The following is a 20,085-nucleotide window of genomic DNA, read 5'->3' on the forward strand; positions in this document are numbered from 1 at the left end:
TATGAATGTGTGCACATTTGTGTCCTGCGACTGCACAAATGTGGCTCTAGTGTAAAACGTCTTTGAGAGGTCAGTATGGTTGTAAAAACACCATATAAATTGAGTCCTTCTAACATTTTCTGTCAGGTGTAACTTTGAGGTTGGGTCCCATCGTTGTCTCTTTCTCATTACTGAATAACAAACGTTGGACCTTACCGAGGTAACTGAGGCCTGCAGTGCATGAAACTCATAGGAAGTTAACAATTATGTTTCTGTTGAAGTATTCTTCATAGTTTTCTGTAAACTCTCCTCTGAAGGAGCTGGCACACCTACAGTACATGTGTGCCTGATGTTGGTTTTATGAGCCAAGACTGTCACCAAGTGGGCTATTATGGATGTGACATGCTGCTTCATCACTGGAATCTCATTAGAACAGAAAATAAAGCATGCAGTTAGGGAAAATACTTCAAACTAGGACTCGGATACATCCTGAAACGCGCATTCTCTTACGATCAACTTGGGGTAACAATGGAGACCGCTTTAGCGAAAAGTGTGGCTCTTTATTGCATTATTGGGGAGAGCTGACAATGCAGAAGAACAAATTCTTTATTAGAAAAGTTTGGACGATCTCTGATTTTTTTTTTTTTTTTTTGCCCTTCCCAAATGCAGAAAATATGCGCCCTTCGTCAATTAGATCAGAGTTTATTAAACCTATATTTTTAAGGACCTGAACAAGAAAGCCAATCAGGACTCACCGAGGACGTCACGAACCACCGTCTAATAACCCCACTCCACTCCCCGCACTTTTCAGGGGGGTAATGACACGCAGCGGGGCGGTGCAGACGTACTGTCAGGAACCGCACATGTTGCACAATCACTGCCGAACAGACCACTGGCATGCCGGATAAAGCTTTCTCTGGTAAGTGAGCCTTTAATATCTAGCTTCTGACTGCTTTATTTCGCTTTATTTCTCTTTGTGGGACACAAATGACAGAAAACAGAGAGTGGGTCACGTGTTGGTACGAATCGATTTAAATGAACGCAACAGACTGCGTGTGAAGTTGTCAAATGCGGCAAATTGTAAGTAGAAATTTGATCTCAGATACCGAGATTGGATGTTGTTAGATGTTAATTGAATGAATATTTAACTCCATATTTAACTTGAGAGTAAAGGAATGATATCAAGCAAACTGCGAAACAATTGGGAGAAACATATTTGCCGTTTCCATGAATAATCTTGCAGGACATGGGGTATTACTGTTAATGGTGTTGGGTCGACTTTATGGGGTGGCATTTTTATAGCTCCCTCTTTTAATAACGCTCAACTGTAGGCTGGTAAAAACCAAATCCAGTTTTCCAGTGACAACATACACCTGGAATATTTATTGTGGATGTTTAGAAATGCGTCCACGTTCAGGGGGAGGGCTGCACACCTTCGACCCAGAAGGGAAAGCAGGACAGGAAATACGGGTCACAGTCCTAAAAAACAGTGGTCCCCAACCCCCGGGCCGCGAGCCGGTAACCGGTCCGTGGACCAATTAGTACCGGGCCGCGCAAGAAATAATTAAATATTTCCGTTTTATGTATTATTTGAGTCTAGAGGATCTTTTATTTTGAAAATCCTTTAACCGGATTCTCTCGGTTACGTCTTGAGCGCCACAAGCAGCAAAATGAGTAAGAAACAGATCAAATGTCTTTGGAAAGTTTGTTTGTGAAGATGAAAAGGCCCACAGAAGAATGGATTTATCCCGGTAGGTGATTCCCACAGTCCAAGCTCTGCATGATATGATGATCGGCTCGTTAATAAGGCAATGAAGCTTCAAACTGTTTCTCCATGTAGAGACCAAGCATCCTGTGCATAAGCAACACATCAGGTGTCATTGTCTCTCATCACTCCCAGATGGAACCGTCTTGTTGCAGAGAAAAACCTCAGGGCTCCCATTAGTCGTTATCTTGAGTTAAAATTTTCACGACAGTAAAATGTTCGTTTTTGTGGCGCATCTGTATCTTATTTTGAAGGGATATGCAAACGTCACCATAGCAACCAGAGTCAGAGCATTAGCAGTGGTCGAGAGGAGGAGAGAATTAGAGCTTGTGAGTTTTAGGTCTGGTTCACACAAGGCACGATTTAAGAATTGTTGGCCGATTTTCCAAACTTCTGTGAGCACAAAGCTGATAAAAGTCCAACAGGTTCGATCGATTCCACTCACGAACATCCCGATTCCACAAGAAAATCCAGAAAACCCCCAACATACCATGCGTGATTTTAGAATAATCAAACACGGATGACGATGTGGAAGCAGCAGTGATAGTTTGTGGACTCACTTTAAGCGATAAAAGACGTAAGAAAAAGAAAAGGCGTTGGATAAAAGACGGTGGGTGGAGTTACTCTATTTGCTGCGCTATGATTTGGAGGTGAGTTATGTTTGTTCGTAGTTAACATTTTTAACTGAATAAATATAACCACATATAATAACCATATATAAAAATGACCTTTACATATGAAGGTAAAAAATTTCCACATATCACCTCTGACGTCCATCGGACTCTCAGTTGCCATGTCAGCTGTTTGGGATTCCCCTCCGTTCTTACGTCACCGCGTTTTCTGATTGGCTACCGGTCACATTCAACAGGTCGAGTTCTTGTTCCCAGTCAGAGAAAAACCCCACAGGCTGCGATAATTGGGCCAAGACAATGTTGAATATGCCCGATTCTAGATCGGGCATATTCCACACACCACCACGTAACACACCACACACTGCAGGACGTTGTAGGATTGTCGTAAAGGAAAAATCAGGGCAAAAAAAGAAAAAAAAAGTCTTTAGCTGGAACGCCAACATGCAGAAGCATTATCTGACAAGTTGTTTAGCCAAGATGACATTAGGGACCATACTTTTTGTGCAAAGGGGCATGTCCAAAACAGATGTCTGGTGGTCTCTTCATCCCCACATTTTGGCCTGGGGCATTGGGGACTTCCTGTACAGCTCCTTATACAAGAAAGCCCTCGTGGGAGGACATTGATTGGCAATTTGCCAAGCTATGTCTTTATGAGTGTTTGACAAATTTTTGTTAACATATTTCCATGTTTTTTTTTCTTACATTTTCTTCGTTCAATTTGTCAACTGGAGTCAATCTGTCCAAGGAGGATAACTTGTTCTCTATTTTTGTTGGTTTAATTATTTCAGGTGTGATCTCCTTTAATCTCAGTGACTGAGCTACTGTTTGGAAGATAGAAGGATATTTATCTGAAAAGGGTGTGTATAGGTAAAGGGCGTGCAATCATTTGGTGCTGTTCTGATCGAAGCAACACCAACTCACTTGGTCCTGCACATTTACAGCCTGGTGAGGTTTGAGATCGGGCAACTGGAAAATGTAAAATGGCTTTGTGATGGCAAATTAATGACAATCCTACGAGACAGAGGTGGAGGACTTTCTGTCTTGACTGGAATTACAGCCCTGAAACAAAAAGTGTGGGGTTTCTGATAAACTATGACAAATTCTGTACAATTCTTTTTCCCTCTTGCACACTTTACCTTTTATCTTGTGGCTTCTTGTAGCAGAGGACTTATTTATCAGATGATGATTTGAGTTTTGTTATATTTACAAAATTGCAATGGTCCAGTATGAAATTGATAAAAAATGTAACATTTGTTGAAACCTCACTGTAAAATCCAACAGCACATCTTATTAAATTGAATTGGTTACCAATTTGAGTACGAGGGCAGCTGAACCTACAGAAAATATTGTGATTATGGTGGAAACACTTCACCGGAAATCCTTAAAAAGCTTAGTCGACTAAAGGTCCTCAAGTAGATGTTCCATTAGGTTTTTTCACCCCAATTTATTAAGTTAAAGTTAAATGTACTGAGGTGTCTACGCTTTAAGTTGGTTCATCCTAAATGTAGCAATCACTGTCTAGATCTTGATGTCATTCAAAAAAAAAATGTTACAACAACAGTTCAGTTGTACCTTCAATAGCTCATGAATGCAACAAAAGCAGTACTCTTCAACCATGTGAAACGTAGATTGTTAGGCATATTGTCACACATCTGATTCCCACACATCAGATAATTTGCTATCGGATTTAATCTTCTTGGTTTAATAGAAGATTAGTCTAAATCTACCAGGACTTAAGGGTATGCCCTTCAGTTGTTTGGGTAAATAAAAATATCAGCTTTTAAAGTGCTTTGTGTTTTCATTATTCTCATGTTTAATCAGTTTTTTTAAATCACATTTATTCACCCTGACCAGAACTGGTCAGTCTCTCAACTCTTTGACTTTATTATTTTGTGTTGACTAGTCTTGAAATTGCTGGTCCAGCAAAATAATCCATTATACTACACACAAGAAACACCTGAGCCACCATTAAACTTACAGGTATTCTAACTATCTGGCACACATTACGTAGAAACACACAGTCTGCATGTTCATACTAATTTGATAAAGTTGTCAGGTTGTGAAATCAGTTTGTTTCTATTTTAATAAATGTCATGATGTCATTGCTGGTGGTATAGTTTTATGTCACAATGTTCAGGAGGAATGCTGTGGAGCCTACAGACTCAAAGACATGTCTGCAAGGTAACTTGTTGTGCAACTAATTAAAAAAAAATCCACAACCTTTTCCCATTCATCCCATCTAAAGGATGACTCTTCTCAGCCGTGTGAGCAGATGAGCGTTTATGCCAAATTGCTGCCAACACGATGGGACAAACCGAGTGAGACGACATGTGGGTGTTCATGGAGCGAAGTTTAGCCATGGTTTGGACCTTCCTGCTGGGAGGCGGACTCAGTCTGGGTAACAAGCTCTTCTTTTCTTGTCCAAAACATTCTGTGAGCACCTGACTTTCTGTTCATATTTTCCCTATTAGGGATCTGGGATTGTTTTTTGTTTTTTTTCACAGATTAAGAAAAGTAAAACAATTGCAATGTACAACAAAACCTTTCACTGCTTCGACAATGTAGAGTGCTATTCTCTTTACCAAGCTTGTAATAACTTGTTATATATTTTATCTCCACGATTTAGTATATAAAGACTTAAAAATGTACTTTAAATTCGCTGATCCGATCACTAGCTGTGCTGAAAAGTCAATCAACACGAGTCTTAAATTTGTTTGGATAAGAGTTAGCAGAAACACACAGACCTCCTGCTGAGCTTCAACTTAAAGCCAATGAAAAGAAATGTGTGTTTAACACAAATTTAAATTGATCAACTATTTGAGGGATTGATTTTCAAAGGTAGGAAGAGTCAGAGCCTAGGGGCCATTACAGAAAAGGTGCGAACTGCTACATCTTGTACAGCCTGTGGGTGCGTTAGCAACTCCTTAACAAATCAAGGAGTTGAAATAAATGCACGGATTCCTGTCTTTAACTGGAATGTAGGACTTGTTTTTACTGAGCTGAAGGAGTCCAAAACGTTTGTGCTAGCTTATGCCTACGTCGCCTGTAGTTGTGTGGGCGGGATTGGCTGTCAAATCAAAGTAAGCCTCCTGCACCGTCTTGACAGACCTTCTGGTAAAACCTTGAGGTAAAACAGCAGAAAATTATTCATCTCTACACAGCCCCCTGCGCTTTTTTAAACACCACTGTTAAAAATGCATATAGAAAATAACCCCCCCCAACATTTTTTAAATTGAGAAATTAGCTGCAGCTTTGATTTTTTTTTTCTTCATTTTTTTTCTATCCTCCTCCCCGTGACAGAATAGGTTCATCTGAACTGTTACGCTTTTTGTCAGGTTTTTTTAAAATCATTTTTCTCTGACTGTAGAAACTTAATTCTACAGTCAGCCAGGTAACTATATTCTGTATGATCAACAACATCCACCGTCCTGTTATGTCAGGTTCTTTTGTCTTTCCAATTTAGAGGAGCAGATAATAGAAAGGGGTGTCTGCATCAAATCTTATAACTTAGGGATACAAGAAATCATGGATTACTAATTAGAAGTTTATAGAAACTGATCAGTTTACAGCTTACATTTGTGTTACGGGCTATTAGAGGTTCTAGGAAGTACAGCACTGGTAAATTAAACTATATTGATAGTAATTATTCTTTCTTAATGTGGTTGTTTTTTTTACCTCAACAGAATAAATCTGTTCAAATCAGAGGTTATGCTGGTTTTCTTTCTCTAAATTTTCAAGATAACATTATGCTGCTGAAAGGAAAGAAAATGTCTGTTTTGGTTGTTAGCTAGTTGTATATATTTTTGGACATCACAAATCTTCTTTTTGGGATGGATTTACTTTGTGATGTTGTTGACTCCAGCTGTTCACAATCTTTAATCCTCCAGACTTCTCTGTTGCAACAACCAAGACCGTCCCTCAATCGCTGCGGCTGCTCGGCTGTGTGTTTATACCTCGAAGTAACGTCACCTGCCACTGGACGCCTGGAGACAATCAGGCAACGTACTATACCCTTAAAGCTGAAAAAATCCCGAGGTGAGACTGAGTGCTCCTCTCCAGAAAGGCTTCGCATGTTAGAGTAATCTGTTAACTCTGTTTGGCACGATGTTGTCATTAGGCAACAAGCACAACTTTGGCCTGTTGCATCTTCACAATTTATCTCTTTAAATGATGCAAGCCATTTTTAAAAATACAAAAAACACACACACACAAAGGAACTAATGGCACTGCTTTAATTATCTTGTGATTTAAAGAAAAAAAATCTTTTGATTATGTTTGTTTTGGCTATTTTAAGACGTACAAATCCTAGACATGGTTTTGTCTGTAATGGAAACTATAGAGGTCTTGTGTTGTGGGTTGTAGTTGTTTAAATACAATTATAGGATCTACAGTTTTTTCCCCGAGAAGCAAATCTGACACTTATTTAAACATAAAATACTTAGATTTTTAAGGAGGCTTTAAATGCCATTGACCTGCATGTGTTTTAAATTGATTTAACAGTAAATGTTTGTATCTACTGAACTACTCCCAAGTTAGAAGTTATTGGCTCTGGCAATTACAATTTCTTCAGAAATATTTCCTAAAAAGCAAGTTATATCCAGTCCTGAATATTCCTCTCCTCAGTTTGCATTTTGGGGTGGATAACACCTGCAATGCATGGGCCGTCAATCATTTAGTAAAAATGATTTGAAAGCCAGATTAGTCCTAACTGGCAGAAATACTCTACTAAAAAAAGCAAACAGCTTTGAGGTTTTTATGCTGAGGAACATGTTTTGCTGAGGTAGGAAGGATGTAGACTCTGATGTTGTCTTTGATGTAACTTTGATAGTTTTTATTCGATAAGGAAAGTGTTGTCACGCACTTCCTCTGAGCTGTGTCTTGGTGTGGTTTTCTGCTAAATATAGATGTTTCTAAATTACTATAAAAAGTTATCACTCTGTTCTATCAAAAATTGTGTTATTGTGTGAAATCAGGCGAAAAGCAGCAGCTACCTTTTCATTCGCTGCGGAGCAAGCATCCGTTGCACATGCTGGACATTTTCTAAGAGTTTCTAAGTCACTGGTTTGTTGGGATTGACTTAGTAGATTCCTTCCTGTCCAGTTGTATTTTACAAACTTGTTGCTGTTTGTATCTTGGCATGGCTTGTTTTCATGCTACATTTTGCAATCAGCTTTTTCTCTCAAGTTGATGTCTATCTTTGACCACATTGTTTGAATTTCCTTTTTTTCTTTTCCTGTTTTCTTTAAAAGCAATTTCAACAGCTCTTACATATATGAACCAATGAAAGTTGCAGTTTATTGTTGTATTTAGTGTTGTAGCTGCGTATTTTAACCTGTTTGTCTGTTTTTCAAATATATTTTACTACAAAAATCTGCTATTGTAGCCTCCTCAAAAACATCAGTGTGCAGCAATGAAATTTAAAGCTGAATTATGTTTTAAAAAAATATGTTGAGCTTTGGAAATCTCTCAGAAAGAGCATTAATCAGCAAATGAGTCAAGATTAAAGTTTAATACTAAAAGATATTTGTGCTCCAAAGCCTACATCTCCCTGAGCAGCGAAAAATGTCAGATTGTTTTATTTTTAATTTGCAGTTTGTCTTCATCTATAACACAAAGTCACAATAAAAGGCATTGACCCTGAAGGGGTGTGCATGCTTTTTTAAAGCCACTGTATCTGTGTGTCATTTTTAAGTTCAAAAAGCTCGACATTCATCTGCACCACAACCGGGTTGAGCTGCACTGCAGGAATCAATGGATCCGGACTTAGGTTCACGTTTTGCATCAGCATCATATCGCACGGCATAAGTGGAAATATTTCATCTAAAACTCGGTGCCAGTCTGCAAGAATAGAAGGTGAGGCTGTGGTGGTCTTCCCCCACTTGTAGCATCACCATTCATCCCTGTGCCGTCTGCTGACCTTGCCTCGTCTTATTTGTCTTAGGAAAATTGGCTCCAGCGAGTTTGAACAGCGTCCAACAAGTTGACGGTTCCCCTCACTGCCTGAGTGTGTCCTGGACCAGTAATGTGACTCATTTTCCCCTGTCTCCGTCAGAAATTGAAGCTGGACAGCTGGATTCTCAAATGAAGTTTACACCAGAGGGAGAGGTGAGCTGTACCGAATTTGAAATCAAAAACATTTATTCATATAGCAACATCAGGGTGTGATTGTTACACAGATTTTTTGTTCTGTCAGGAGGAATGGGTCATACAAGACATCTGACCCAAGTCATACACTTTTAAAGCTGATTCTAATTGACTTAAGGCAGTAAAAAAAAATTCTTATTTAGTGGCAAACAGTGACCGAAAAATGTTAAGTGTTTTAATATCAAATATTTTTATTGGGAAGACTAAACCGCACAGAATTGGTAAAAAAAACAAACAGATAATGTCCTGTTTAACACAAGTTCATTTGTGCCGTTCTGTTTCTCTCGTCCACACAGGTAAATGCTCAGGTCAGGAGTGTGAGTGTAACTGGATACACTTTCCAGGTGTGCCTCTTCAAGCCGGACACCTCGTATACGCTCCGGATTCGAAACCGTTACCTGGGCGAGGTCAGTCCCTGGAGCGAGTGGAGCAACCCATTTCAGGGAAGGACAGCAGAGGCTGGTGAGATGAAACGACATTATTTTAATAATAAAACTACTATAAGCTTATATCAATGATAATTATCACAGCAGGATAGGAAGCTAGAAAAAAATATATGTAAATGTTATTTAAGACACAAAATACCCTGTTTGAAAGTTTCACTGCTGCTCTTCATATATCGCCACAGTGAGTTTTAATTTAGGCAAATCAAACAGCATGTTACCACCCACACCACATACCATCTGTCAAGCATGCTGATGCTTGTCAGTTCAAAGCCCAAATACTTCTTTCAAAATACTTCTGCAGAAACAAATATCCTTAATCCTAAATTATATGAAGCAGTTTTAAGGAGACTTGGCCAAAATTCTTCAATAAATAGGTGAAAGACTTGTATTCCAGAAAATATTGTAAATGTTTTGTTGTATGACTTTATAAGTCACTCCAGAGTATAAGTCGCATTTATTTAGAACTTGGCAAACATCAGGGGGACCTGGTCCGTAAGGTTCCGGTGACACTTTGTGTTCAGTAGCTTGCTTTTTAGCAGTCATATGGAAACTATCGGCTTTGGTTTGGAAGTCTGCTGGCAGTTTGTGACACACCAATATCCATTTTCTAAATCAGGGTGGTCAGGAGCAAGTCGGCTCTGTCGTTGTTCTGACGATCTGTGCTACATTGTCAGATTTTTCCATAACCAGCGAAGTGCGCGGTGCAGCGCAGTGGGGCGGAGACACCTGCAGTAAATCCATAGTGATAGAGAAGCCATTGCGTTCTTTAAAGGCCTGTCGGCAATCGTATATTCTTCTAATTGGCAATTATCAGGACTTAGTTGCACCATTGACACATTATTTAAGCATCCAACTGTGGAGTCATTCCGCTGACTCTGGCCAGCTTCCCTTCAGCCATTAGCTTTCCTCATGGTTGCAGATGGTAATGTTAAATCTTTGGTTCATGCTCGTCAGTATGAATTGATATAAGTTGCTGTGGACTATAAGTCGGAGGACCACCAGAACTATGAAAAAAAACCTGGGCATTATAGTCTGGAGTAATTTTGACTCCATCTAGTTATACAGACGTTTGAATTATGGATTCGTTTTTCATATACAGCTTTTCTATTTGACCTAATCTTTGTTCCATATAGAAAGACATAGTTAGATATGAGTGATTTTAGAAACACCAGACTATTTGTGTTATCCATAAGTAAAGTGCTTCAATTTGAAAGGGCTCTATAATGTGGAGCTTTATCGTGAAGATTCATCCAAAGTTTCATATCAGCTGAAAGATCAACGGCCCCCTTTTTGACTTTCACAGAAATCGACACAAACAAAAAACACCAGTGGTTTTGAGTTGCGTTATTTGGTGACACTAACCACCGAGCGAAGCCGTACATTAGTAGACGCTGTCCAAGTATAGCGGATGTGTTTTGATGTGTGTAAACCTTAATGTCACGTGACATTTGTAGCCCATATTTTTCTTTGATACATTGCTTGTTGCTGTTTGTTGGCTATGTTTTTATGAATGAATGTTATCTTCCATCTGTTTATACATCATCTCTTTATAGTTTCAACGTAGGAGGAGCGCATCCCACACATCTAATCAGTTCTGTTGTCAAGGGTGTTCAGAGTGTCTGTCGTAGATAAACTTATTTATCAACTGTCTCTTGACACTTTGACTCAATATGTCCGACATATAAAGACTTAGATGACAGCAGTGCACTTCTTTTCAGTTGGATTTTGGTTTGGACTTTAACTAGGCCATTTTAATACATTATACATTTCATTGTAGCCCGGCTGTAAGCTTAGGGTGGGTGTCTTACTGGAAGATTTGCCTCTGTCTCAAGATGTTTGCAGTGAGGTTTGCCCTTGCACTTAGCTCCATTCAGCTTCAATTGATTCGCCTCCCTAAACTAAACCTACACCCTCAGTTTTCCCTTTATAGTCCAGATATGTAGCTCATAATTTCATAGCTCACACACTTTTACCTCTGCCAGGTTGTATTCCCTTAAGAGGCTGTTAGATTTTTCCTTAGTGATCCACGTACAAAGAGAAACACAGCCATATAAAGGAAGATGTGTGGGAGAGACTGATTTTAAAAATGTATTTCCAGGCATGTCAGGATTTGTTATCGTTTGACTTATTTTCTCTCAGTTGAGAGTAAGCAAGGTGAGTCAGAAAAGAAGTGTCGTCAAATTAAAAGGCCGTGTTTTCACTGGGTTTCTGACTTGTTTAAATCAAGTAAAATAAAGAACTGATCGATGTGAAATAAACGACGTTGTGCTCTTGCCTCGAATGAAAGTATCGACGTGCTTTCATGTGGCTCCTTGTAATTACTTTGGTAATTTCCATGCTTCTCTTCTTTAGCCCCGTCTGCAGCACCAGCTCTCTGGAGGGAAGTGGGACTTATCGGCAGGAACGGATGGAGGCTCATTTCTCTGCTTTGGAAGGTGTGTGTGTGTGTGTGTGTGTGTGTGTGTGTGTGTGTGTGTGTGTGTGTGTGTGTGTGTGTGTGTGTGTATGTTTATGTGTATCTGTCACCTCTCAGCGTTTGACTCATGACTTCCAATGCCAATTTGTCCCCCGCACATCCGTTTGCGCTTTAGAGTTTTACAGTTTAATAATCTTTAGATGTGATTAGTTTTCTTAATCGCCGTGTTTCACAACTGATTTGTTTTCGTATCTCCCTGAAATTACTTTTGTGTTTCTTTATTGGATTTTTCAGAGCCATTCTGAGACTATTATAGAAAATCTTCCACAGCTTCCTTTTTGTTGGCTTGCATGGCATGATCATAATATCTGTCATGTCAGAGCAGCTTAATTTGAAGTTTCCTTTGTCTCTTTCCTTGTTTGTGTGGTATTTAGCCGCTGCCTCGCCTCCTGGCCAACGGCAGAGTTGCCTTCTACAATGTGACTTGTCGGGCAGAGAATGATCTGAATCTTAGCGATTATGGGAGCTGTGGAAAACTGCAGCATGAAACCACATCCTGCAGCTTGCCTCTTCCTGCCGGACGTTGCTCCTGTAGTCTGACGGCGTCCACCTCTGCAGGGACATCGCCTGTAGCCCGGATCTGGATCTCAGGCTCCTCTGAAAAAGGTAGAGCTACAGCCAGACACGTTGCCCTGCAATAGTAAACGCCTTGAACTTCTTTACGTTTGGTTGCTTTAAAGCCACAAGCTTCAATTTATTTTACTGGGATGAGAACAAACTAAAAGAGCGTTAATCAGAGATGCTACCTGGAGGCGTATGGTAACTTTCATTCAGGTGAAAAGGTTTCTTCAGTTAAGACAAAGTCTTTCTGAAGAAACTAAATGCAGACCAATTTAAACCTCTAATTTCCAAATGGAGCGCCAGCAATCCAGCAAAATTTGCTGTAATTCTGCCACACCGTGCGCTATCTGGAAAATTCCTAGATTTTCTGAAAGGGGAGACTTTGCGCTTTCCAGCCATTGTCGGGTTATTACGGTAATTTCACCCCCGCCGTGGCAGGTCGTGAAATTAATCTAAGGGGTACTGTTTTAATAGACGGTAAAATGCGAAAAAGAACTTGCTATATATTAAAAATTCCAGTTGTTATGGATAAATGGGCAAATATATTTACTCACAGGTCATTTAAAGAACTTCGTACAATAAAAATAAGCAAAAATATCCAGGCAGACATTTAAAATTTAGGCCATAAAGGGTTAAAAAGAAAACCTGTTAGAGGCTTCATAAGACTTGAGACTGGAAACAAATGTACTTTTATTACAGAAAAGTTCCTTACAATACCCAATTATACTCTCAACAGTGGAGTTTGGTGTTGTTTCAAGACCAAATGTGAAAAAGTTCAACAGATAGGAATACTTTCTGTATCATTCATGGTGCTGGCATTGAGGTTTCTGGTTTCCTAACTCCGTTGGCTCAGGCCGGATGGAACACAAAGTAGAGGCCATCTGAGCCATTGTGCATACTTGTCATGAACATGGAGATGACTTCTGAAATATCAGTGCAACAATAATACTCACTGATCGGCAAGGTGAACTGAGTCAGACGTCAACGACTGGCTGTGTGAATCGTTGCTTTGCCGTCATTGTCGGCATCAGCTTTGTTTTCTCTGTGCCTCCAGAGCCGCCGCCTCCGGCCGAGCTCACGGCCACGCCGCTGGGTGACGGCAGCTTGGTGGTTTGCTGGAGGCCTCCGCCAGATCTGTCAGTGAGCGGCTTCGTGGTGGAGTGGGTTGCAGTCAGAGAGGAAACCAGCAGCGTTCTGCACTGGGAAAAGCTGAATAGTTCCTCTACAAAGCTGATCATCACAGGTAGCCCAGCAGAATCTTCTCCGCTGCAGTGGGAAACCATCTTGATTGTTTCATGACAGACTTTTTTTTTTTATGTCTTTTTAGAGGGAGTGAAGGCAATGGAACGTTACGCTGTCTCTGTCAAGGCTCTGTATGGTGAACAAGGAGCAGGAGAAAGTATAACGCTCCATGTTTATACGCAGCAAGGAAGTATGTGATCAACACAGCATATAAAGAGATAAAATAAAAATGTCTTTTATATCCAAGGAAAAATTGGGACACCACTTAAGATTTAGCCTTACCCTCTTTAGCTGGAGGAATTGGAAGGAGACACTTCTTGTAGCAACATGTTGGTGTTTGACGTTGAACATTTTCCCGAATCCTCACTTTCAGATTCATGAAAGTGAGGAGCCTCCAATATGATAGTTCTGAGTAACTGTCATGTTGGAGGCTCAAATTCTACTTTAGCTGCCAGACGTATGATCTGACACGTTTTCTCAAGTTTCCTTCAAAATACAGAACAACTCATGGTTCTGTAATGGTGAGTGGGGTCATGGCTTATTAAGAAAGTAAAAGTGAGGTTTTGGCTTTCTTTGAAACACCTGTGCTTAGTTCCTGGGCAACTAGTCTTCAGAATTGTTATGCACCAAAATAAGAAAAGTGAATATTTTCACCTCACTTGTTTGTTTTTATAAGATTACTAGTGAAATCATTTAAAATCTTAACATTAATCTGTACTATTTTGAACTAGAATGATCAAAGGCAGTCCAAGCTTTTAAACAAAACACTAAAATAATCTTTAAGTTTTTCACTGAGCCTCCGATCGGACCTCATCTGCAGTGAACAAGACATGTCTCCACCCAGTACTTGGACTGCACCGTTCAAAGGGTCTACACATGAAAATTAGCTGTAGGAAACTCCTTCATTGTGCTACTGAACGTGCCTCGTCTTTTTAAAAAAATATATGTTTCACTGCTTAAACAGCTGCTTCTTATACATTAACTCGCCTTCAAAACCCGTTTCTGATCTGTATCCAATGAAAAGAATGGTTGAAATCTTACATTATAAGCCTGGCGGGTCACCAGGCTTTACTTGCAACCCCACCAGGCTAAGCATTGTTTGTTTATTTATTTTAAGGGGGGGGGGTTATGTTTGCCTTTTTTAAGACTTTATGGTTGTTGTTGGTGATATACAAGACTTGACAATAGCTAATTACCAGGTGATATTTTCAAATTTCCTGTAAACGTAAAACTTTATTAAGTCAAAAACACAGTAGGCCATTGGATGACTGCACTAGCGCCCCCTACCACCAGGCTTAGCAAGTTTTCTGGGGGGAAACCCTGAATTAATCAGTATAAGAAACTTAGTAGTTGAGTTCATTTTTATTCATTGTCTCCTTCACTCCTCCTACTGACTGATCGACAGTGACAGAGCTACATTTTTCAAAACTAACATTTTAAATGTATTCAAAATCAGACAGGTGTTTTTAAAGAAAAAAAAAGTATTTTTGTTTACAGTAAGCTGTAACATTTCTCCTCCCGTTCTGCATCCGCAGCGCCCTCAGCTGGTCCTGATGCGCGGGTGGAGCGCATTTCTGAAAGCTCAGTGGAGCTCAGCTGGAGTCCCGTACCTGTGGAGCGGCTTCATGGCTTCATTCGGAGCTACGCCCTCTTTTGCACCACCAGAAACCAGCTGGAAAAGAGTGAGCAAAGAGTCACACACCGATCATTCATTCGCTCGGATAAACAGACTGCTGCTGAACTTTCCTTTGGTGTAGTAACAATGATGACATATTTGCTGTGTTTTTTTATTTACTTTTTATTTCGTAATGCTATCTCGACTGTGAAAGAAACTGCAAGGGAATTTTATGTGAGAGACCAACACAAAGTAGGGAATATACTGTAGAAACGGAAGCAAAATGATACCTGGTTATGATTTTTACTTAGTTAGTTAGTTAGTTAGTTAGTTAGTTAGTTAGTTCATTTATATATTTATTTATGTAGTTAGTTTGTTAGGTCGTTTATATATTTAGCTAGTTAGTTTGTTAGTAAGTTTATTTATTCGTTTATTTAGTTGGTTGGTTAGTTAGTTAGTTAGTTAGTTAGTTAGTTAGTTAGTTAGTTAGTTTGTTTATATATTTATTTATGTAGTTAGTTTGTTAGGTCGTTTATATATTTAGCTAGTTAGTTTGTTAGTAAGTTTATTTATTCGTTTATTTATTTAGTTAGTTAGTTAGTTAGTTAGTTAGTTAGATCCTATGCAGTTTACTCTACCTCCTTTGCACATCTAGTGTGTCTTCATCTAAACCAGAACTGCAGCTAATGATTAGTTTAGTAATCAATTATTCTGGTGAATAATCAATTAACTGGATGAATAGATTTTAGCTCTTTAAGCTTCTTTTTTTAAAACATTAAAAATCCATTATATAACATTGAGATTAAATCACACCAACGACATTACTGGACTCTTTACTAAGCAAGTCACTGGATTTTATTTAGGTGTTTCAGAGTGATAGGGACTGAATACATGTGCAAGCCACACTTTTCAGATAATCTTACTTATCTGTCGAGTTTATTTGTTTTCTTTGTCTATCTCATAAAATCAAAGTGAAAATCATGTTTGTGGAATATGGATGCTTTGACGCTGAATTAAATTAAATCTTTTAAACTATTTTTACTCTTTTTGCAGGTGTAACTGTGCCAGGCCACGTCCACCGCTACACTCTGGAGAATATATCGCCTGGTATTTACGACATATTCATTCGCGCCAGCACCGTCGCTGGTACTGGTCCGGCTGGGAACCCGGCTAACGTTCACATTGGTAAAGCTCAACATGCGCTCAATATCAGCAAGCAGCGTAATACTGCAAATCATTTGCTGTAGTGATTTGAACTCGGCTTTACGTGTGTGAAGGCTCTGAGGAAATATCGATAGTGATCTGCATCATCGTTCCACTGCTGCTGATTTCACTGGTGCTGATTCTGATACTCCTGCTGGCTCAGAGGAGAGTGTAAGATAAAATGCTGTGATTTGGTTCTTGTAGTAAAGCAGAAACCTTTCTTTATGATGTGTATGTTTTATTTGAGTAATTCTCCCTCTGATTTTTAAGGATAAAGAAGAAGCTCTGTCATGGAGTGCCAGATCCTTCTAACAGCACCGTGTCCCGGTGGAACCCTCAGACCAGCTTCGAGGTGACGTGGCTCAGAAAATGTTCAGATCGTTTTAATTTAAGAAAATGATAGAACTTTATGAGACATATATTTTGCATTTTATTACTACCCAGTTTGATTAATCTCAATCAAACTGTTCAGTTCAGTTTGTTTAAATTCAGTTAACATTTGATTTAATTGAATTTATTAACATTCGGTCCTGTCTGCTGTGATTCGGTTTAGTTCAATCCATTAAAACTTAATTTCCAATCTATTTCAGGTGAGTTTAGTTCAGTAAGTTGATTTAAAGGAATATGATGAGTGACATGACATATTTTATCTTCTTTATATACTCTCAGCCTACAGAAGTTTTTATCTCTGTTGTATCCTGTGGGTTTGGAGGCACCAGATCTGCTTGTATCTGTCACACAGCAGATACTTAAAATAACTTGTGTGTTTTAATCTCAGAATACGAAGCTGATTATGAAACAAGAGAAGCCAGAAGTCAGCTTCCCTGAAGTCGTCGGGAGGCGAGATCTAGAGTGGGCCCACAGCTATTTACCCATCTGCAAAAATCAGCTCTATTTTGACCCGCAGCCCTCCTCTTTCCTAGCCGGAGCATCAGATAGAGGATATATCACGAACGTGACCAGGACCCAGTCTGCCAATGATCTTTCCACCAGGCCCTACAGCTATTCCACTGTCCTCTTCAACCAATTCAACCAGTACCTGCCGTCCTCTCCTCAGGCCGGTCAGAATCCCAACATCTGCTGTAGTGACATTAAGCAGGCAGCAGATGGAAGCAGCGAGTCATCGGTCTTCCCGTTTACCGAGTTGGAAGAACAGAAAGCCTTTGCTTTTTCTCTGGAGCGCTTTAAAAGCCTTCATTCCTCACCAGACTTCAGCAGTACTCCTCCTTCCTGCGTCTCACTTCCTCATCAGACTGATTCACTAAGGTTAAACTCGGCTTACAGAAAACTTCCGTCGGACAGCTTTGCTTCAACATTTCCCTCTCTTGCCTTTGTGGATTTATCCTCATCCCCTGTGGAGTTTGGTCCTTACATCTCCTCTGATCGCTAGGTTAAGATTTAAGATTATTTTCGTAAACTAAGACTTTATTTTCTAGTTGGAAGTGTCATAGGTCTCTCCTAAAAGATAATCACAATGGGGTATCATTTTAGAAACAGATAATATCTCAGTTTTTATTTATTCATTCATTTTAAAAAATGAGATGTCAAAAAATTATTTATACCGTTCTATCAATGGAAAAGCTTTCAATGCTTTTTGCTTACCTGCTCTGGTATTTTTGCTAATTTATATTTCGCAATGAGCTCAATGTTTTTGAGGTTAGTTTGTACCATTAGTGAATCAGCCAGTCACATGAGAGCAACCTAATATGTTTTGGTCAAAACATATAATAATGATTCTTTCAAATAAAGTTGTGGAATTCAACTTCAGATAAAGTAAATATAGTTACTGTCTAAATGCGTCCAGACCTCACACATATATACAGTATATATACATATATATATATATTCTCTTATTGATAGTTGCAATATTTCTTTGTTTTAAAAACTTGGTGGAAAGCTTGTTAAGTTTACGTAAGCCAAAGTTTCACTAAACATTCCAGTCATTTCTCTAAATTTATGATCACAGAGCTGTGAAAATGTCGAGTCGCTGCTTTTTTCAGCATTTGAGCCATTTTGAAGTTTTTAAAATGTGAATATTTGACTCTTTATGCCCAGTGGGGTGTCAGTGACAGTTCATCCTGTAACTGGTAGGAGGAAGACGCTTCACCCGCCTCGCCTCTGTCAGGCTGGACCTCAGCACCATCAGTGTGTGAATGTGTGTGTGAATGGGTGAATGTAGCGTGAGGCGCTTTGGATTTGATAAAGCGCTGTACAAGTGCAGGCCATTTACCATTTTACTTTATATTGGGAATGAAATGTATGTCTTAAACTGTAAATAGCAAACTGTTGTGCCTTTAACTTTCACTCATTGCCTATAAGATTGTTTCAAACTTTTACTTCTATTTATGTATGCAGCTGAAAACCAATGCTTTCCCTTTGTTGTTTGGTGGGATTTTGTGTTAACAGATTTGAATCTAAAATCTTGCATAATTTTGATGTAACTGCATTCCAGCATGGCAAGCAGTTGTATTTTTGTTTCTTGTTTTCTGATCAAACTTCTCCTGTTTCCTCTAACATTTTGGAGAGTGACCTGGGACTGTGAAAAAACCTTCTTCATCTAGTTTGTAGATCTGCAAAAAAACAAACAAACTACTAAAGTAGGATTCAGCTTCAAAGAAATGAGGCGTGTTTATAGCATATTTTAAATGGCATTTTGTTATTTGTGATTTTATTAAAACATCTGCCCTGTCTGTAAAGGCCTTGAAAAATGTTGACACCACTTTATTGATGCCCATTTTTTACATAAAGTTTAAAATATTTAACAGAAATTAAAATTAACTTAGGTGTGAAAAAAAAACATTACAAAGAGCAGCGTATTTTAGTTACTGTGATAAAGAGAGTTGAAATGCGTGCTTTCTTGTCCTTTATATTTTGAAGAAGTGGTTAAAAAGTGTGACCATGTAAAACTGAAATCAGATTACAACCTTTTCCTGTTTTTAGTTCAGTTAGAATGACCAACATTATTTCTATTTTACATATGTTTTATAAATGCCTATTGTTTTAGATTTTCTTGTAACTTTTTTGCCTTAAACTTTACAAACATTTCTTGTTTGTAAAGTTTCCTTCCAGAAGCTTCTAGCATGACTTTGCTTAAACCAAAGCTTTGATTTCCTGGCTGATTTATTTAGATGCTGCTTTAATATTTCCACATGAAGTTCTGTCCTTTATTTCATGAAGTGCACACATGCACATTCTGCCAGGATATTCAAACCTCACAGTTGGAATATTATCAGGCTTTTCAAGCCTGTTTTTATCCATATGTAACAAAGTTCACTGAGGCCAAACAGTTACGGACTGATAAAGCTTTTCTAACTAATGTGCAGAAAAAGAGTCAAAGTTTCAACCCTGACACCTGCTGGCCAGCTAAAGCTATTGCACCCTCCCAATAGAGGCGCCGACACTTTAACTCACCTTAATCAGAAAAGTGCAGAAGAGACTGTGATCGCTCAGGTTCACTGATATTTTGTTCATTTATCCTAATTACTGATTTAAATAATCCTGGCTTTGCTTGTACTGTCTTTTATCCGTGCATGGAGAATGTAATTTTGATCACTTATTGTTATATGAACCACAGTAAAGTTCCCTTGTTTTATCTTGCTTGCTGCGCTAGAACATAAACTGACGTGTACACACATTTACTTAAACTCTTAAAAACACACTCTCGACTGAACAAGTGAAATCAGGACAAAAGCTTCAGTATCACTTCAAACACGTTTTAGTCTCATCAGCTCTCAGTACCCAACCCAACAGCTGCTTTTGGAGTAATATCTTCTTCCATGGTGGTTCAAGACTAATTTACTGACATGATTCAGGTAGCTTTAGCTTCTTTAGCTGAGGTTTATCTACACATTTTGGATCACAAACACATCTTTCTCTGGGACACAGAACAAGAGAATCCAGGCTGATTTCTTTGGATTTTTCCATGATGCCACATGGAGGCAAAGTGTTTGAGGTTTTACCTTAAAATGCCTCCACAACAAAGTCTTTGTTTTACTCAAATGTTGTTAATTACTCTGACAAAA

At 39.0% G+C, this 20,085-nt stretch overlaps 1 protein-coding gene across 1 annotated transcript; it reads left to right on the forward strand.

Annotated features, from left to right (window-relative positions):
- Positions 1 to 782: 782 nt before the first annotated feature.
- Positions 783 to 19,660, forward strand: LOC114134540 (interleukin-6 receptor subunit beta). The gene is made up of 15 exons (XM_028001215.1): positions 783 to 898; positions 4,622 to 4,774; positions 6,264 to 6,411; positions 8,069 to 8,229; positions 8,318 to 8,481; positions 8,817 to 8,982; positions 11,319 to 11,401; positions 11,817 to 12,048; positions 13,058 to 13,246; positions 13,331 to 13,435; positions 14,781 to 14,927; positions 15,914 to 16,045; positions 16,138 to 16,234; positions 16,334 to 16,415; positions 16,842 to 19,660. The coding sequence occupies exons 2-15, from the start codon at positions 4,705 to 4,707 to the stop codon at positions 17,451 to 17,453; spliced, it is 2,388 nt and encodes a 795-aa protein (XP_027857016.1). The 5' UTR covers positions 783 to 898; positions 4,622 to 4,704; the 3' UTR covers positions 17,454 to 19,660.
- Positions 19,661 to 20,085: the final 425 nt, after the last annotated feature.

Source organism: Xiphophorus couchianus, chromosome 19, assembly GCF_001444195.1.
Source record: "Xiphophorus couchianus chromosome 19, X_couchianus-1.0, whole genome shotgun sequence".
Taxonomy (NCBI): Eukaryota; Metazoa; Chordata; class Actinopteri; order Cyprinodontiformes; family Poeciliidae; genus Xiphophorus; species Xiphophorus couchianus.